The 16,123-nt window shown below is 56.1% G+C and overlaps 5 protein-coding genes across 5 annotated transcripts; 3 read left to right on the forward strand and 2 right to left on the reverse strand.

The window, feature by feature from the left end:
* Positions 1 to 84: 84 nt before the first annotated feature.
* Positions 85 to 5,827, reverse strand: TRAVEDRAFT_108499 (uncharacterized protein; the record flags this gene model as incomplete). The annotated part of the gene is made up of 6 exons (XM_008035093.1): positions 85 to 220; positions 272 to 400; positions 461 to 3,458; positions 3,510 to 4,373; positions 4,424 to 5,418; positions 5,472 to 5,827. The coding sequence occupies 6 exons, from the start codon at positions 5,825 to 5,827 to the stop codon at positions 85 to 87; spliced, it is 5,478 nt and encodes a 1,825-aa protein (XP_008033284.1).
* A 174-nt stretch (positions 5,828 to 6,001) lies between these two features.
* On the forward strand, positions 6,002 to 6,909 carry TRAVEDRAFT_110181 (transport protein particle component; the record flags this gene model as incomplete). Its single annotated transcript, XM_008035094.1, has 5 exons — positions 6,002 to 6,348; positions 6,399 to 6,516; positions 6,572 to 6,664; positions 6,728 to 6,821; positions 6,875 to 6,909. The coding sequence occupies 5 exons, from the start codon at positions 6,002 to 6,004 to the stop codon at positions 6,907 to 6,909; spliced, it is 687 nt and encodes a 228-aa protein (XP_008033285.1).
* A 484-nt stretch (positions 6,910 to 7,393) lies between these two features.
* On the reverse strand, positions 7,394 to 8,851 carry TRAVEDRAFT_16959 (WD40 repeat-like protein; the record flags this gene model as incomplete). Its single annotated transcript, XM_008033567.1, has 3 exons — positions 7,394 to 7,951; positions 8,002 to 8,559; positions 8,612 to 8,851. 3 exons carry the CDS (start codon positions 8,849 to 8,851, stop codon positions 7,394 to 7,396), a joined length of 1,356 nt encoding a protein of 451 aa, XP_008031758.1.
* Positions 8,852 to 9,019: 168 nt separating this feature from the next.
* TRAVEDRAFT_111506 (uncharacterized protein) lies at positions 9,020 to 10,372 on the forward strand (the record flags this gene model as incomplete). Its single annotated transcript, XM_008035095.1, has 3 exons — positions 9,020 to 9,589; positions 9,701 to 9,959; positions 10,011 to 10,372. 3 exons carry the CDS (start codon positions 9,020 to 9,022, stop codon positions 10,370 to 10,372), a joined length of 1,191 nt encoding a protein of 396 aa, XP_008033286.1.
* A 4,374-nt stretch (positions 10,373 to 14,746) lies between these two features.
* On the forward strand, positions 14,747 to 15,087 carry TRAVEDRAFT_108590 (uncharacterized protein; the record flags this gene model as incomplete). Its single annotated transcript, XM_008035096.1, has 2 exons — positions 14,747 to 14,853; positions 14,907 to 15,087. Coding segments are annotated over 2 exons (288 nt in total), but the record flags the coding sequence as incomplete, so codon positions are not given.
* Between the last annotated feature and the right edge of the window lie 1,036 nt (positions 15,088 to 16,123).

A 16,123-nucleotide genomic window follows, 5' to 3' on the forward strand; every position in this document is an offset into this window, starting at 1 on the left:
ACAGACTAAAATACAATTTGGTCTCTAGTTTACTCGTACGGTGCGTTGCGTTTGCGGTGCTGTACAATTGCGATCGGTCAAGCCTCAAAGCGTCTCCCAGCCTCCGCTGTCCACCGTCCCCTCGAGACGCCGTGCGATCAGCGTGGGTATCCCGTGGTTCAGCCATGTCTTGTGCACGTCCTCCCACCGTGCCTTGTGCAAGTATTGTCTCCGGCCGCGTCTGCGGGAGGGTCAGTAAGCGTGGATGGTAGCTGGGGGAGACGACACATACCTCATCGATACGTCGACTTCGCCATGGACATCCAGGTACGGCGACTGGCCGAAGGCGCCGTTGTTGGCGTAGAGATATAGTAGCGAACAGCGCTTGACAAGGAAATACAGGCCAATGGGTCCGGAACAGCTGCAGAGGGCACGTCAGTCACAACTAGGGCGAAAACCGGGTGGCAATCAGGAGACGTACTCTCGTGTGTGGATGTTGCATTCTCCCCGAGCTTGGCTATCGAGATCCATGCAGCAGTGGCTCTGGAAACACACCGTCGTACCGCAGAACAGGCAAATCGCCGCGTCCAATGGGACGGTGTTGCACCGCGCACAGGTCATCGTCTTGTCCTGGTCGAGGTATAGGTGGTCCAATACGAGCGGAAGGCGCGCGAGGCGGTAGATGGACGGGTACTCGAGCATGACGCCGCAGTTGAGCTGCGATGCAGCCTGCGAGTGTCCGTAGTGCGCGCACCACCCCGAGAGGGCGTTCTGGATCGTGTCCTGCGCGGGCAGCTGCGCTAGCGGAGGGATGCCAAGGATCTTGATCAGCCGGCGGTACTCGCAGAGAGACTCGTCGAGGTCGGGCGGGGTCGCGAAAGCGTTCGGGTAGGTCGCGCGGCAGAGGATGAGGGCGCGCCGAAGGAAGGGCAAGGTGAAGGCGTAGAGCAGTTGCTCGATGCGCGCGTCGCCGAAGGATAGGAGGACACCCTCAGCCGCCTGCTCGAAGATGGGAGAGTGGCGAACCACGGACATGAAGAACATGCGGGTGTCGCCGAAGAGATCCTCGTACTTGCGCGTACTGAGTGCGGGTGTCGCGGCGCTCCGGCTCTTGTTGAGAATATACACGAGCCCGATGACCGTCCGCGCGAGGTTGGCGTAGTAGGTCAGGATGAGGATGTGTCTGAGCATGTCCGGCGCGACTGCCGCGGTCTCCACCAGGAGCGCAAAGGGATCGCGGAGGAGAAGAGGGTGCGAGAATGACGTGAATGAAGTCCGACTCCATTCTGGAAGTAGTCGCTTGATGATTGCTTGCCGAACAGCTTCACGACCCTCGTCGGGCCTGAGCTTGAAGCTCAAGGAGACAGCCTTCGTGAGGCAGGCGAGCAGCCCGCGAATCATGCGATACTGAGGATCGGTGATCAGGTCTGCAACCGTCTTCCCAGCGGAGCCATGACCGCGAAGCGCGACCTCCAAGGCAGACACAGAATAGCCGACCAACTCCTCCGGAAGGTACATCCCCGCACCACGCTCACCGGGCTCGGGTTCGGTGCGCTCCCGCAGGTGTCGTGACTGCTGAGAGATGTTCTTCGCCACGACCATGACCGTGTCGACCATCTTGTGCAGCTCGGCGCTGTCTGGCCGCTCGGTGACGCGCAGATGCGACTGGTACGCGGAGTCTTGTGCCGCCCAGAAGACGAACTCCCCGCTGCCGGTGCGGAACTGGAGGGATTCTAGAACTGGGTCGGGCTTCGACTTGAGGATGCTGATACCCGCAGCCCGTACCCAGTCTGGGAAGGCCAGGTTGTTAAGTTCCGGAGGTGGCGTAGTGACCACTACTGGCAGGATGACGTTCCCGAGGCTCTTGCACAGGGGGCAGATATACTCCTTCCGGGGGATACTTTCGGGATGGTTCCGTGTCGCCTGGTTGCGGTGGCGCTGTCGGATCGACGCACTGTATACGGTGAAGCAGTCGAGATGCATCATGTGGCTGCATATGGAGGCGTGCAGGCCGAAGCGGGTGAACTGCGAAGGGAACGCGTCGAAGTTGGTCGAATGCAAGCGTTTCGAGTTCTTGATCTCGGCGACAGGAGGTGGGAAGCCCGTGTCTGCGGTCGCTTCTGACGTGCGGTCAAGTGAGTCCGGGCACATCATGGACTCGTTTGTGTACGACTGGTACCCATCAGGATGCTTGCGGAGGTGGCGGCTGGGCTGGATGAAGCCGAGGGAGCCGAATGACTTCGTCCCGTTGAGCTCCTCCTGGCAGACGATGCACGTCCCGTATGAGACCGGGGCATCGGGGGTGCCCTCCAGGTCTTCGTCCTCGTCATCATCGATATCCTCGAAGTTGAAGGCGACCTGAGCCTGTTGTGCTTTCATCTGCCGCATGATCGCCTCCTGCCGCGCCTTCGCAGCACGCTTCTTCGCCTCGTTCGGGTCCTCGACGTCGGCCTGCGACTCGGGGCGGCGACGGCGACTCTCCACCTCGGGGCGCTCGTGCTCAGTGATGTGGTCTAGGATCCACTGCACCCGCCTCCTGTAGGTTGGGTACTTCTCGTGGTACTCGAACGTGGACAGAATGTCGATGAGGTTCTTCTCTTCCTCGAAGGCCTTATGGACGGCCAGCCCGCTGAAGACCGAGGGACGCTCGACGTACGCAACCATTATCAAATGTAGAATTTGGTCCAGGATAGCTTCGGCCGAGGGCGGCGCTGCATCCGTGGCGTCCGTGAGGGTGAGGATGTTGTAGATGCCGTAGAAGAAGATCTGCACGAGGACCTCCGACTCGAAGGCGGACGACAACGTCACGAAGGGGCCCGTCGTGATGTTCATTTGCTTCGGGACGATCACAGGGTCCTGGACCTTGAGAACCCTCTTCAGACGGTTGCGCAGCACGAGATCGACCTCCTCCCGCTTGTTCCGGGTGTAGTGGTAAAAGAAGGGGTTGACCTCGTCAAACGCCTCGTCCTTGAGCTCGTACGTACCGAAGTCGGCCGTCGAATCCGGCGCTTTGAAGTTGGCGACGTCGCGGAGCACGCGCTCGAAGCAGACGTCGTCGACCATGCGCTCGGCGACGCGCTTCACAAGGTCAGTGAAGGAGCAGGGTCCCACCGCGAGCGCGTGCACGATCTCCCGGCGCACAGCAACGCGGAGAGACATCTTGGTCGCGCTGGCGGTCTCTGTGAGGACAGTGATGAGGACATAGAAGAACTCCTCGACCATGCCGGACAGGTGGGAGGTGTCGTAGGCCGGATGCAGGGTCGCGCCAGAGAAGTAGCCGAGCAGCTGGAAGCGATCGAGCATGCTTACGAAGACCGTGTTGGGGTCGAGAACGACGAGGGCGGTCTGCAAGATGAAGAGGTCTTGGTCGTAGCACAGCTCTCGAAGCATGAAGTCGCGGTAGTGGAGGAGCTGGCCTCGGATCGCGAACCCGTTACGAACCCATAGTCCGGTGCGGATCTGTGCAATCATGGCCAACACTAGGGACATGTCAATGTGCATTTCCATAGCGGACGGTGGCTTGCACGTACCTCGCAGCGGATAGTCAATGACGGTGAGTAAAGCCTCCTCGTTCACATGCCGCAAGCATACGTCCCTCAAACTGCTGTAGCCGTTCTGGCTCAGCCGCTCTTCAGATAGGATGTCGACGTGCTTAAAGAGCTCTGCAAGGAGCCACTGCAGCGAGTGGTGGAAGCTGATAGAGCCGTCCATGACATCGAACTCGATGATCTTGTACGTCGTCTCTCCGAACACGACATGGTGGAAAGCCACGGGCGGGAAGCGCGCCAAGTCGCGGCGGTCATCAACCACGGTGATGCACTTCAGGATGTGGTGCATGACCGTGTGGATAGCGGCGACGAGCCCGCTCGGCTTGGCCTTTGAGAAGGCCTCTCCGTAAATCTTGATGACCCTGGACAGAGACAGAGTGACGTTGAAGACGCTAATCCATGCATCCGTCTCATACTCGACGTGGCTGGACGCGGCGCGTTTATTCGGGTTGATGCACATGAAGATCTGACAGGTCTGGGCGAATTGGACGATGAATTCGCGGTTGGACGCGATGAGGTGCTGGACGGACTCGTTGTGGCATAGGTAGCGGAGGTCGCTGAAGACGGGCATGAAACGCTTCGACTTGAACGGGAAGGTGTCAACGTCGATTTCAGCGTCGGACTTGGGCGGAAACGCGATCCTCTTCTCGGCGATCTGGTTAGTGAAGAAGGCGGTGATAATGGCGAGAAGACGCGAGACGATGTTGTGGTGGCGGACGATGTAGAGCGAGATGGAGGGAACAGTGAAGAGCTGCAGCGCGAAGTACTTGATAGAAGTCTCGGCTTCGCGGTCGGTGAGGAGGTATGCGTCGATGATGCGATGGTATACACCAGCGAAGTGAGATGCTGGAAAACACGTTGAAGACAGGTGTAGTGGTAGCAGAAGCAAGACATACCTATCGCCAGTTTGTGTTGATGGCTTACTGTAAGAAGGGAAGCGTATATCTCTTTGAGATTTAGACGTGGCTTCTTCCACAAGCGGGCATGGTAGAGGAAAAGCCAGTCAAGCCTCGTCGGCTCTTGGAGATCCGGGAGCACTCTGCTAGGATCCTTGGCAGAAAGTAGAGAAGAGTTCTTGCGAGGAGACAGCAGTTCGGACGCCAGAATTTCTCGCAAGATCAACGCGTCGGTGCTGAGTCGACTTCGAGTGAGGTCTAAGAGCCACTCGATGATCACAGCAGAGACCTGCTCGCGAAAGGTGTCAAATGCACGGCGGACAGTCACGCCGAGGTCGATTTGAGCAATCGCGCGCGCCATGTCCAGGAGGCGAGCGCTGTTACCACTCATCTCGATGATGTCTCGGCCGTGCTCGTCTATGCGGTCCGCAATCTGGGCAGCCTCCTCGCGCGAGCGGTTGGTGATGTCGTGCAGTAGCTCTATGACCTCATCAAAGGAGTGCTTGTCATCGTTCCAGACGACGATGGCGAATTGGTCGTGCATGAGAGGATCACCTGTAGGCTGCAAGCGAAGGACGGCCTCGCTGGGAGGAGTGGCCATGAAGGTCTCGTCCGGCGAGGAGTCGAGTGTGTCCAGGATGAAGTCGATGGCATAGCCAATAGTGCGGCTTATACTATCACGTAGGTCGGGAGGGACATGGACTCTGAATGGATAGTTCTTGACGGGAGGGATGTCGTGGCCGGTCAAGGTCTTGGGGTGTGGCCTTGGAGGGTCACGGAAAGTCTTCGCCTGGAATCCATTGATGTACTCTGCGTTCTCGATCGAGTATGGATGGAAAGGGCAGTTGATAGGCTGTCGCCAAGCTTCGACATCGCCGCAGTCGCAACATCCACCTGATTGCTGAGCGATGAAGAAGCTGACGTTGTGATCGGTGTGGTCTATGCTTTCAAAGCAACGGGAGCACAAGACACAACTATCGTCAAGTGCACAGTCTCTGGAGGCCACCGTTAGTGTGAAGAGGGAGAGAGCACGATGGAATGAACGCACTTGCAGCGAAAGCAGCTCTCTCCCTTCTTGAATATGTGGCCACACGGCCTACCGGGCACGACCTGAGGGTCCTTGGAGAGACCGGCGGCAGCCTGTACTTCGCTGAGAGTAGCGTGCAGAGGAAGGCTAGAGTTGGAATTTGGGAGGAAGAGGTGAGCGTAGGGACCCCAGAACGCGTCGTATAGCTCTGCAAGGATCTCGGCGCGTGTTGCGGGGGTGAAGTTGTATTTTCTCGAGCCGGGCATGGTCTCGAGGGTGAAGCGGAGGCGGGAGAGAGGATCAGTCTGCCGTTCGCGAGGGTTGGAATGCATTGAGCCCAAGAGTTTTGTGGGAAAGAAGGAAGAAAGGCCGCTCATTGTCGCGGTCGTTGGGGTCGTGCGCGGCCGTCGACCGCTGTCTAGGTCGGTCGTCCGAGTCGTGAGCAGGTGAGGGCAGGAGGAGAGAGTACGAATCAGGTAAGCAGCGCGTCATCCGAGCACAAGCTCGACCTTGTCTCTGCCCTTCACCCTCCCATGTCCGCCAGACCGTCCATGTCCCAGGTTCCCTCTCTCGCCGCAGTCGCCGACCCATCCCCTCGCTATGTCGACGGCCCCGCCGTGGACTACTTCGTGATCGAAATGGTCAACACTCTACGCGCCTCCTCCGCCGTCGCCACCGCCCGCGCGAAGAAGGTAGAGCAGGAGATGATCGACGCTGGTCTCATGCCCACCCCCGCACCCGCACTTCCAGCACTCAAGAAAGACAAGATACGCGAATCTATGGGCAGCAACGCATCGCGCTCTTCAATATCCAAAGACGGCCAGGAGGGCGAAGAGGAGGAGCTACGCGCCCGTCTTGAAGCCATCGGCATGCACGTCGGCGCGAACATGGCTGAGCGGTCCGTATCCTTCGTTTTCTTGCTCCGGACGAAATTAATACCCTCCCCAGGCTATGCCATGATCGCGGTCTCTTTACAGACACGCTCGATGCTATCAAGTTTATATGCAAAGACCTCTGGAGCGCATGCTGGGAGAAGCAGGTCGACAACTTGCGCACCAATCACCGAGTGCGTCGCCGTTCCTTCGGAATGATTTGATTGTGGGCTTATAGGTCATTTTCAGGGCGTATATGTCCTCCAAGACAATGCGTTCAAGCCCCTCACTCGCGTCTCTGGCTGGGAAGGCCGTGCAGAGACGCTTAGGAAGTCCAAGATAGTACGTCTACTCTGCTTGACTTCGTTCCCACATGTATGGTTTAACGACTCGCAATATTCTCAGTACGTCGCTATGCCGGCGGGCATTATCCGCGGAGCGCTTGTGAGACTTGGTTTTCAAGCAGTCGTCGTGCCAGAAGTTACCAACTTGCCACAATGTGAGCTCCTTCCACCGCCTCATTAATGGTGTTGGATCTTGAACCGTCTACAGGTACTTTCCAAGTCAAGCTGCCCAAGGGCTCATGAGGCAAACGAGATTACGGTCGCGCATCAAGTACGAGAGTGCGCGTGGACGCGCAAATGCTGCAGTCTCAGAAAGGGGGGCTACAACGCGCTGAAATCCCTGAGATGGTATAACAAGACACGCCCTCGGTTGTTGCCCACCGCCATAAACTCACTGCCGGCGGAGAAGTCCACACTCGTGACGTGACCAAGCGGCGTACTTGATGTGGGCCAGTTGGAGAACGCGGTGAGCGATGGCAGATGGATCTGAAGAAGGTGTTCAGGACGGTCCGCATCGGAGAGGGTGGAGGGCACATACCATACGCATCTGATCCTTTTTTACGTTGCTCGCCATCGCAAGGAGCTGAGAGTCGTGGTTGAATTTCAGCGAGGTGATAGAGGTTGTCAAGTTTCCGATTGCTTTCAACGCTTTTGGTCGGTCCACGCTACCCGACGCAGCGTCGGAGCCGTAGACATTGACAATGCCCATGCGCGACCTGCGACATCCTTATGAGCGCAAGATCTCCGAGTTCAGGCAAATTACGCACCCGGTTGCAAGGTACTTCCCTGCCCGATCTCCAGCTAGAAGCTGACTGCCGTACCCTCCATCGTCTTTCCACCGTCGGATACACCTCCGCTGGCCGACATCCCAGACGTACACCTCCGAGTCCTCACCTAGTGTAAGCAACTCATCGCCTGACCACCAGAGCGACTTTGCCCCGGAGTTCATCTTGACGCTGCCCACGACCTGCCCACCGCCTGCTCGCCAGTCCACTAGGTGAACGTGCCCTCTGCGACCAGCGACGGCTAAGACGGAGCCGGTGGAGTCGAAGGCACACACTTCCATGCTGCCGTCTTGGGCGGCCTGGCTGGTACCGGTGAAAGTGGTACCCCAGAGGCCACGAGGTGACCGTTGTGTCGCGCCAGTCTGGAGGTCATAGGTGTAGTAGAAGGGTCGAGGACCGGTTAGGAGGACAGAGGTGCCGCCAGGGTGGAACATGGCGTTCGTGATGGGGAGGGAGGGGATATGGAGGGTCTGGAGGTGCGGGTTGGTATGTCCGTCCACCTATAAAGGGGTCAGCTAAAGAGAGGAGTAGGGAAGTCGGTAAACCTTACCGTGAAGAGCCGTAATCGTCGGTCTGCACTCGTGGTGAAGAGCACGGGGACTTGGGGCGATGGGTGGAACTGCACGACTTTGATTTCGCCATCCGCTTTTGCGGATAGGTTCGCGTCGCGCAGTCGTTCGATGGAGAGCGAACCGTGGGCTAGGATTTTCGCCCTCCGGCCGGCGAGAACAGAGCCCGTTCCTGAGAGTAGAGAATCGAGCGCACTGCTTTCTTCCGCCTCCTCCGCGTCAGGCTCCGAGTCTGTCGAGGATCTCCTGCGCTTCCCAGTCGTGTCTTGCACACGTTTACGCGCCTTCGTCGCCCACTCTGGAGTCGTGTTGATCTTCTCGTACTGCCTGCGCAGGCGACGTTCGTAGTCCCGCCCTCCGACGGTGTCCTCGGCTACGGCGTCGCGCAGCTTCCGACGCCGTTTGTCCGTAGCCAGGGACACCTCGAGGGTGGTGTCGTCTGCGTCTGTCCATGCGGAGGACGTATGGCTGGATACGTTCTCCGTTTTTGTAGCTGTGCTGGAGGATGCCTCGGGGGCCGGTTGGTCTATGGCGAATAGCTAGGAGCGGACATAAGGTCTAGTGAGTGCAGAAGGACCGGATGGCGCTCACTTCGTCGTCATCAATATTGCGGAACTCGCTCGTACCACCGTACTCTGCGCCATCATCAATGAAGATGTCATGCTCGTCGTCGGAGCCTGCGGCGCCGTCGGTGGTCCCAAAAAGAAAGCTTTCCAGGCGCATCTCCTCTTCGTCCTTGGCGGTGTCGTGCGCACGGTCCGCGACCATGCCGAGCGGTTCAACCTCAGCAGGGGGGGCAGTCTTTTGCTTTTTGCGCGCATGCTTGCCCATGATAGCGAAGAGAGATGGCGAGGAGGAGGAGATGGCCAGTGAAGAACAAGGCGCGCTCAAGCTCGCGAGCGTCTGAAATTTCGCGGTCGCCCGATTGGGACAGGGCGGCAATAGGCGCGCACATAATTCAACCTTCCTCCCTCGTCTTTCGCCACCCTCTCGACTACGATGACTCGCACTCGACGCTGCCTTGCTGTGCTCGTTGCCATTGCCTTCTCGCTAGTCTCTGTGTCCTATCACTATACCCTCTCGGACGGGTTACTTTCGCCACCTTCGCTTACTAGCTTGTGGCCTTCGCAGTTTCCAGACTCATCTCCTGAACAGAGACTCACTGGACCACCCCCGCAAGACGCGCTCTCGAGTGCGGCCAGGATATATAATCAACACAACAAGGTGTTTGGCATCTTCTCTCGGGTGCTCGTCGTATCACGTCCCAGCCGTGTCGATCGCCGCGCAACCATGGAACGCTTGCGACTCGCTCTGGGTATACCTTGGTCCTATGTCGATGCCATCTCCCATGACGAGCCGGTCGTGGACTCTATCATAGATTGCGTCAAATCTGTTCGTAGCGGTACTGGTACTCGCATCTTCGAATGGCCCTCTAATCTCGCATCTGGAAGTGGGGATTCGGACTCGTCCAAGCCGCCACCGCCCTCGGAATCCTCTTGCTTTCCTCCGGTACCTCACGCGGCTTCTACAACCTTCTCTTCAGCGGACTTCAGCTCTGGCGACACCCCCGTTTCTAATACACTCGCGACATCGGTTCAACCCTCGCACGACATCGCTGTGTCCTCTCGTGCTGCGGCACCCCTCACTTCTGCGCGTGAAGATCATGTTCATGGCGTCAAGTTCACCTCGCATCTGCCGTCATTCATGCTGCTTACACCTGCAAGGATCGCTTGCTGGTATTCTCACCTCACCGCCATCCAGCAAATCGCCGACTACGGCCACCTTGAACAACACAGCGAAGGGAACCAGTCATCTCTGAGAAAGCCCGACGATGCGTTCTTGATACTGGAAGACGATGTCGACATGGAGCAAGACATCTCCGAGAGATTACGCGCCGTCTGGAATGTATTGCCGGCGGGCTGGGATATCGTGTTCCTAGGTGCGTCCCCTCTGCTTTCATCCGTCTTGCACTCGCTCAAAGGTGTTACAGGGCACTGTTGGTCCAACGAATCCCATCATCCCGCCTTGGTCGAACCCGATGCGCTGTCCTCAAGCGCCCCACCGGTCGCTCTCCATCCGTCATTCGCCCCGAAGTGCACGCACGCCTACGCGGTCAATCCCGCCAGCGCTCGCCGGCTACTCTATCATCTCACATATCCTCCCTTTGCATATTCGAGGGCACTCGACCAGGCGCTCGCATGGCTGGTGCAGAGTAATCGACTGAAGGCATTCTCGATCGTTCCGAGTCTTGTTGTACAACATAAAGGTTCGGGCAGTGATATTGATGAGGGGGAACAGGGTACAGGGAGCAGATGGAGGGATCCCTTGGAGCATAGCATACTTGGTATATGAGATTGTGCACTAGTATCTTTCATTTTCTTTTGTATTCATATCTTCCAAGATACATTTGTGTTGCATGTAGAGCTAAGAGCACCCGTCCTTTCCTGATGGTTGTCTATGTTGGTCCAGCTTATTGAAGTGACCTTAGTTCTTTCACCAGATAGTGATGGATTTTGTTCATCAAGAATAATTGTGACTATATGCAATTTACGAATACAGGTGTGAGAAGCAGCCAGTAAGTAGTATATATGTGGACAGGCATTGCCTGTTAGATCAACCAAGTCTGTATCCTGGTCAGTGTCTATATCAGTGCTCAGAAGATGTAAGGAATGTAACATGATCAACCTTGGATGTCAAGTATAGAAGCTTCATTACTGGTCAGATCATTGCACCTATGGCTGACAATTTGAAGCCAGCTCACCACTGGCAGTGGATTGAGATGAGGGGGATTGAGTTTAGGGCAGCAATTATATGTCATTTGAGAGCAGCCTCAGTCAAGGAAGCTGGTTTTTGATGGTAGACCTGTTGTTAGGATGTGTGCTGTGTAGTAGGCCCAATTTGAACAGAGTCTGGACAGAGGTGCGGCATGGGGAGGAAAGGGCTTCAGCAAAGCTATTAGCAATGCTCAGAGACATTGTGGTGGTCATTCATTTCTGGAGGAATGAGGGGTCAGACCAAGGGGCATCTGCTGTGGGGAGCACTGACACCAACCTGGGTGGTGGTGGTGGTAAGACTGGTGTTTGGGGTCCTGAAAGACACTCTTCCCACGTGGTTTGACTCGAAGTCTTGTACCTACTTTGTTTCCCAATGAAATGTCCCCAAAATTCTGTAATGAGGTATTGCAAAACATATCTACCTAATGTGCCACTGCACTAGCTGCAAAGATGAGACAGAACTCTCCAATTGCAACATTTGTGATGAGTTTGAGGAGGTTGGAAAGAGACACTGGGGACTTGCCATAATGGGCACTGATTGACTCCAATGCTCTTATCTATTTGTGCAGCAAGGATATGTTTGCTTGTGCCTTGTGAATGTTTTACCACCACTACCATTACAAATTACAATGACCTCATCTTCAGGCAGCCAAAATATCTCCATAACACCCCTTGCAATCTATTTTGATGATGCTACAGTTCTCTGGACTGAATTTGATCCTGCCAAACGCCAACACAAAGTGGCCTACAATCTATGCGGTCAAGTTGTCCTCCTGAAGGAGAAGGCAAACCTGTGGCCCATCCTCCATGCACTGGCAGTCGACAAAGTGCAATGAGAATATTAGGAGGCAGCAGAAAGCCAAGAAAACCACCAAGATTGCTGCAATCTGGGCAAGTATTGGCAGTGGGGCAGGCCCCAGTACTCCCACCAGTGCCCCCAGGACACCTGCGGCAGTGATAACAAGCAGACCCTCTGTATCACTGTCACATTGCTGGAGCGATACCCCAACCATCTCTCCTTTGACCTCTGCACCTGTTCCATCGCAAAATTTGCTGTTCACATCCGCAACTTGCCTTCCAACTTCTTGCAGTTGGGCTCCGAGTCCAGGCTGCAGCAGCCTGCAGGTTTCCACCAACCCCTCACCCACACGGGGTGGTAGTGCTCTCTCTTTGAGCATCCTTGGAGATGACTGAGATGTCAGTGTTCTCTGCAGCTCTATGGCAGAGATGCGCTCCAATCTGGCAACACAGGAGACTCCGTGCCGAGGGGTCCTGGTGGGGTGGATGGCAGGTTCAATGTGGAACAAATATCTATACCAACACCATGCTGAAGGTGCCTACCACCTCCCATGGGAGCCTATTGCAGTAGAGAACGACCACTGGTTGTGGATTTGCTCCAAAGACTGTATTGTCAGGGTTCTGGGTGCAGGCAAAGCCTGCCTGATATGAGCTGCTGTTCCCAGTTCGGAGCAGTTCCTTGCATGCATGAACTGAGCGAACAAGGCATCAGATCACACTCTTTGGGCCTGCTTGACGTACAAGCAGCTGGACGGTGTTCTGAGAAAGACCTCAGATAAGTATCGACAGCTGCAACTCAGGGTTAGTTCGAGAGCACTCATAAGCAATGCTATATAATGTCCTGACTGTTCAAACAGTTTTGGAATGCAGAGCAAAAGCTCTCAGCACTGCAACAAAAAATTGGCGACCATCAAAAAATTATAATGCTTCTAGCCACCCACAATGTACCACACCTACGCCGCCTCCTTTGTGTAGCCCTTCAGAAGGGAGCAAGTCCTCACACCTTGATCTCCTGCACCAAAGATTCACTCAAGAACCTGTATAGGCCTCGAGGTGGATTTAATGGTCGAGAGCTCGATGTCACCTTTCTAGCAAAGGCACTTGGTGGCCCACGGCTCCTCTCCACTCTTGCCCATTCACACACGATGCGCAAAGCACCCAGGCTCAGGTCTGGAACAGGCAAGGAATAGGACAGGAACTGGATTCCTGTCCAAATGGCAAAGCCTGTCCCCCAGACTAGTTCAGGTCTGGAACTTTTGCTTACATCATGGTAAGCCAAGCTAACACGGCCTTTCACTCAGTTTCTAGTCTCCCTCAATACTGTAGAGATCAGACCGTAGCGGTGTGTCACAGGTCACAGGGACCTCCGCCTCATCGCTATTGGCCCCTCGGTCACTGGTCACTGACGCCGCCGCCGCTTGTGACCAAGGTACCGTACACTGTAGCGCCGGCCACCGCTGGCGCGGCGGCAGGTTTGGGTGTCACATTTGCCGCTCCGGACGGCACCGTCACAGGTTGCTGTGGACCCTGCCACTCTGCTGCATTGTACCAAACATGTCACACCCAGCCCCGCCGCTGCTACGGTCTGATCTCTACAGTATTAGGTAATGCCTATTCCAGACCTGAACCAGGCTGGTAGACAGGTTTGGATAGAAATCCAGTTCCTGTCCTATTCCTTGCCTGTTCTGGACCAGAACTATGGTATCGCGGAGACGACGAGACCCCCGTATTTTTCCGCATTTTTCCTTATTTTCTACGGCCATTTGTACAACACTTAGACTTAGAACCAGTAATTAAAGCATGTGACCAGTCACCTGACCCCTACCTGCAGACTGGCACTAAAGCACGCACAGACCACCTTTACATTTGTACATGTTTGGTTCCCCTGACTCAGTATATAAACCCCACCTGTAGCGACCCTAGCCCTCATCTTGACCTCTTGGTCTTTGGGTGTTATGCTCCGTGTGCACCTCCGCTCTGAACTCCGGAATTCCCGCACTTCGGACTCCGTACTCCGAGTTCCCACGCTCCGGACTTCATACTCCGACTTTCCCGCACTCCGGAACTCCGGATTTCACGTGTACGTTCCCTTATGATTGCACCATTCTTTCATCATCTTGTCCTTTAACAATAAGCTCTATTGTCTTTGTCCCCGGACTCCGGAACTCCGGAATCTCTGAACTCCGGATTTGATATTCCTTACGCTCTTATTGTCTTCCTTAACAATAAGGTTCTGTTCCTTAAATACGCGCCTGGAATGCCGTAGTACCTCAGTTCAGATATCTCATTACCCATCCCGTTTACCCCCTCTATGATAGACGGGAGAGCCGAGGTTCAATTTATGCATTTTACATTTACGCATTGTAGGTATTAAGCACTTGTATGTTCCATATTAAGCCTTATTTCTCACACCCTCGAAGAGTGAGCACACTGGACATCCGCTCTGTGCTGACTGTCGGGACCTCCACCTACTGCATAACATATGGGAGACATCACAGACAGTCCGCGCATCACCGACTTTTGCCGCCAACGCATGCTGTACCCCGCCCTATGACCAATCGAGCCCGTGCCCTAGTAGCCAATGAGCGGTGCTCCTCGGGCAGCCCAACGCCCGGTGCGAGGTCATCGCGCCCTGGACGCCCAGGCTCTTCGAGCAGCCCAACGCCTGCTATGTGATTGACAAGTTAATGTGAACAGCTCACCTTGCACTCACGTTCGCCTGATCCGGATGCCAATGACCCGCGCCGCCGGATTTGCGCACACAAATGTGACGCCTGACTGCCGTGCCCCGCGAGCCACCCACACTCAATAGTACCGCTTGGCTCAACATTGGTGGCGGGGCATATGTATGCACACTTTATACATCGTCTTTGTGCATTGTCCTCTGAGAGATAGGTCTGCCATTTGCCAGGTATTGCTGGGCTAAGCACACCTGCATAAATAGTTGCAGTACGAGCCCGGCTCCGCTGGAATGCAAGTCCCACCCCCGTCTCCTCCCTCTGTACACTCTACAGGCTCACATCCAAGACTCAAGACAACACTATTTCTACATGCCGAACCCTGCAGGATACAACAGCCATGACCAGGGTGCAGGTATGCTTCATTCCTAGTCTGCTACTGCCATACCCCTACTACAGCTGAGATTGCTGTAGTTCCGCCCGACGATGAACTGAGGGAAGAGCTCCTCCAGTATGCTAAGGAGCATCTCCCTCTGGAGAGGCGAATCAAACACCTAGAGAACAAATTTGGTTACTACATCAGGTACATCCTACGGCGGTGAAATGTGGGCGGTGTACTGACCAGTGGCGGTTCAGGCTCACCAAGTTGAAGGAGCTCAACAAGAAATTTCATGTGCCATCTTCGCGCAAGCCACCACCTCTCCCCCTCGCCACCGCTATTATTTGCAACTGGATGGACAAAGACATCGCTCGGCGGAACGGTGATGCACTCAACCGACCGGTAAGGACGGAAGAAGGAGACGGTCGAGAGCCCTAGGAGGTCGAGACCGGGCAGCGGAACGTCTCGCGAAGCGTGAGGAGAAGCAGGTTCGTGTCGGGTGCCCTTCGGGCGGCGCGGTACGCGGGAGAAACGCAGTAGAGGGAACGGAAGAGGGAAGGACGGTGGACTGATGACAACTCAGCTGAGCTGGCGCTCCGCGGGACGCAGGAGGGCCTCTTCGCAGCCCGTGTTGGGCTTCGCAGGGGGTTCGCAACGCTATCGCAACGCTAAACACTATTTCGCAGGGGTTCGCAGGGTTCGCAGTTCGCAGTTCGCAGTTCGCAGGGTCGTCGAAGGTTCTTCGTGAGAGAAGGTGAAATCTGAGCCAAGGGGAATCTGAATTCTCACAGTCCGAGGGCGTAGGTATTTACAGGGCCAGCCAAAACCGTGCTACAGTGATCAGAAAGTCTTTACGGAACGTCCGTCGCGGAGGGGACCGGCGCCCGCGATGCGCCAGCCGTCTACCGCGTAAACGCGGAACACGCCCCTGCGCCCTGCCGGTCCGGCGATGCGGAACACACCCCCTCCGCGCGTGTCTGCCCATGCGGTCGTGATATCGCGCGATAAGTTGTTCCGCGCGAGTGCGAACCCTCCGCGCCCGCGCCGCGAAGAGGCCTCTGCCCCAGTGGAGGTCTCGCGAACCCGCGGAAACCGCGAAAAGAAGGCCGGGCGGGTGGTGGCTCGGTACCGGGCGTATCATCTCCCCCCCACTGAGCTTTCGACCGTCCCCGGTCGACATCGATGCGATCTGCGATCTTGCCAGGGTATAAAGTCCTCGCAGACGGTTTCGTCTGCTACCCCCCTCGCGCTTCACACCATGCTAAACCACCTTGCTGACGTCGAGCTCGCTTTGAACGCGCTTCGCGCGGAAACTCGTCGCCTGGCTATCCGCCAACTTGAAGAGCAGGCCGTGAACCTCGAGGTGATGAAGACGAGCGGGTCCTTTGGTCTCCAGGACTGGCGCGATGCCCTCAAGGAAACTGTCTTCGCCGCGGTGAGCACCATTGCGTGCCTTCTATGTCCCGGTCCTGAC

Source organism: Trametes versicolor (assembly GCF_000271585.1).
Source record: "Trametes versicolor FP-101664 SS1 unplaced genomic scaffold TRAVEscaffold_1, whole genome shotgun sequence".
NCBI classification, from domain to species: Eukaryota; Fungi; Basidiomycota; class Agaricomycetes; order Polyporales; family Polyporaceae; genus Trametes; species Trametes versicolor.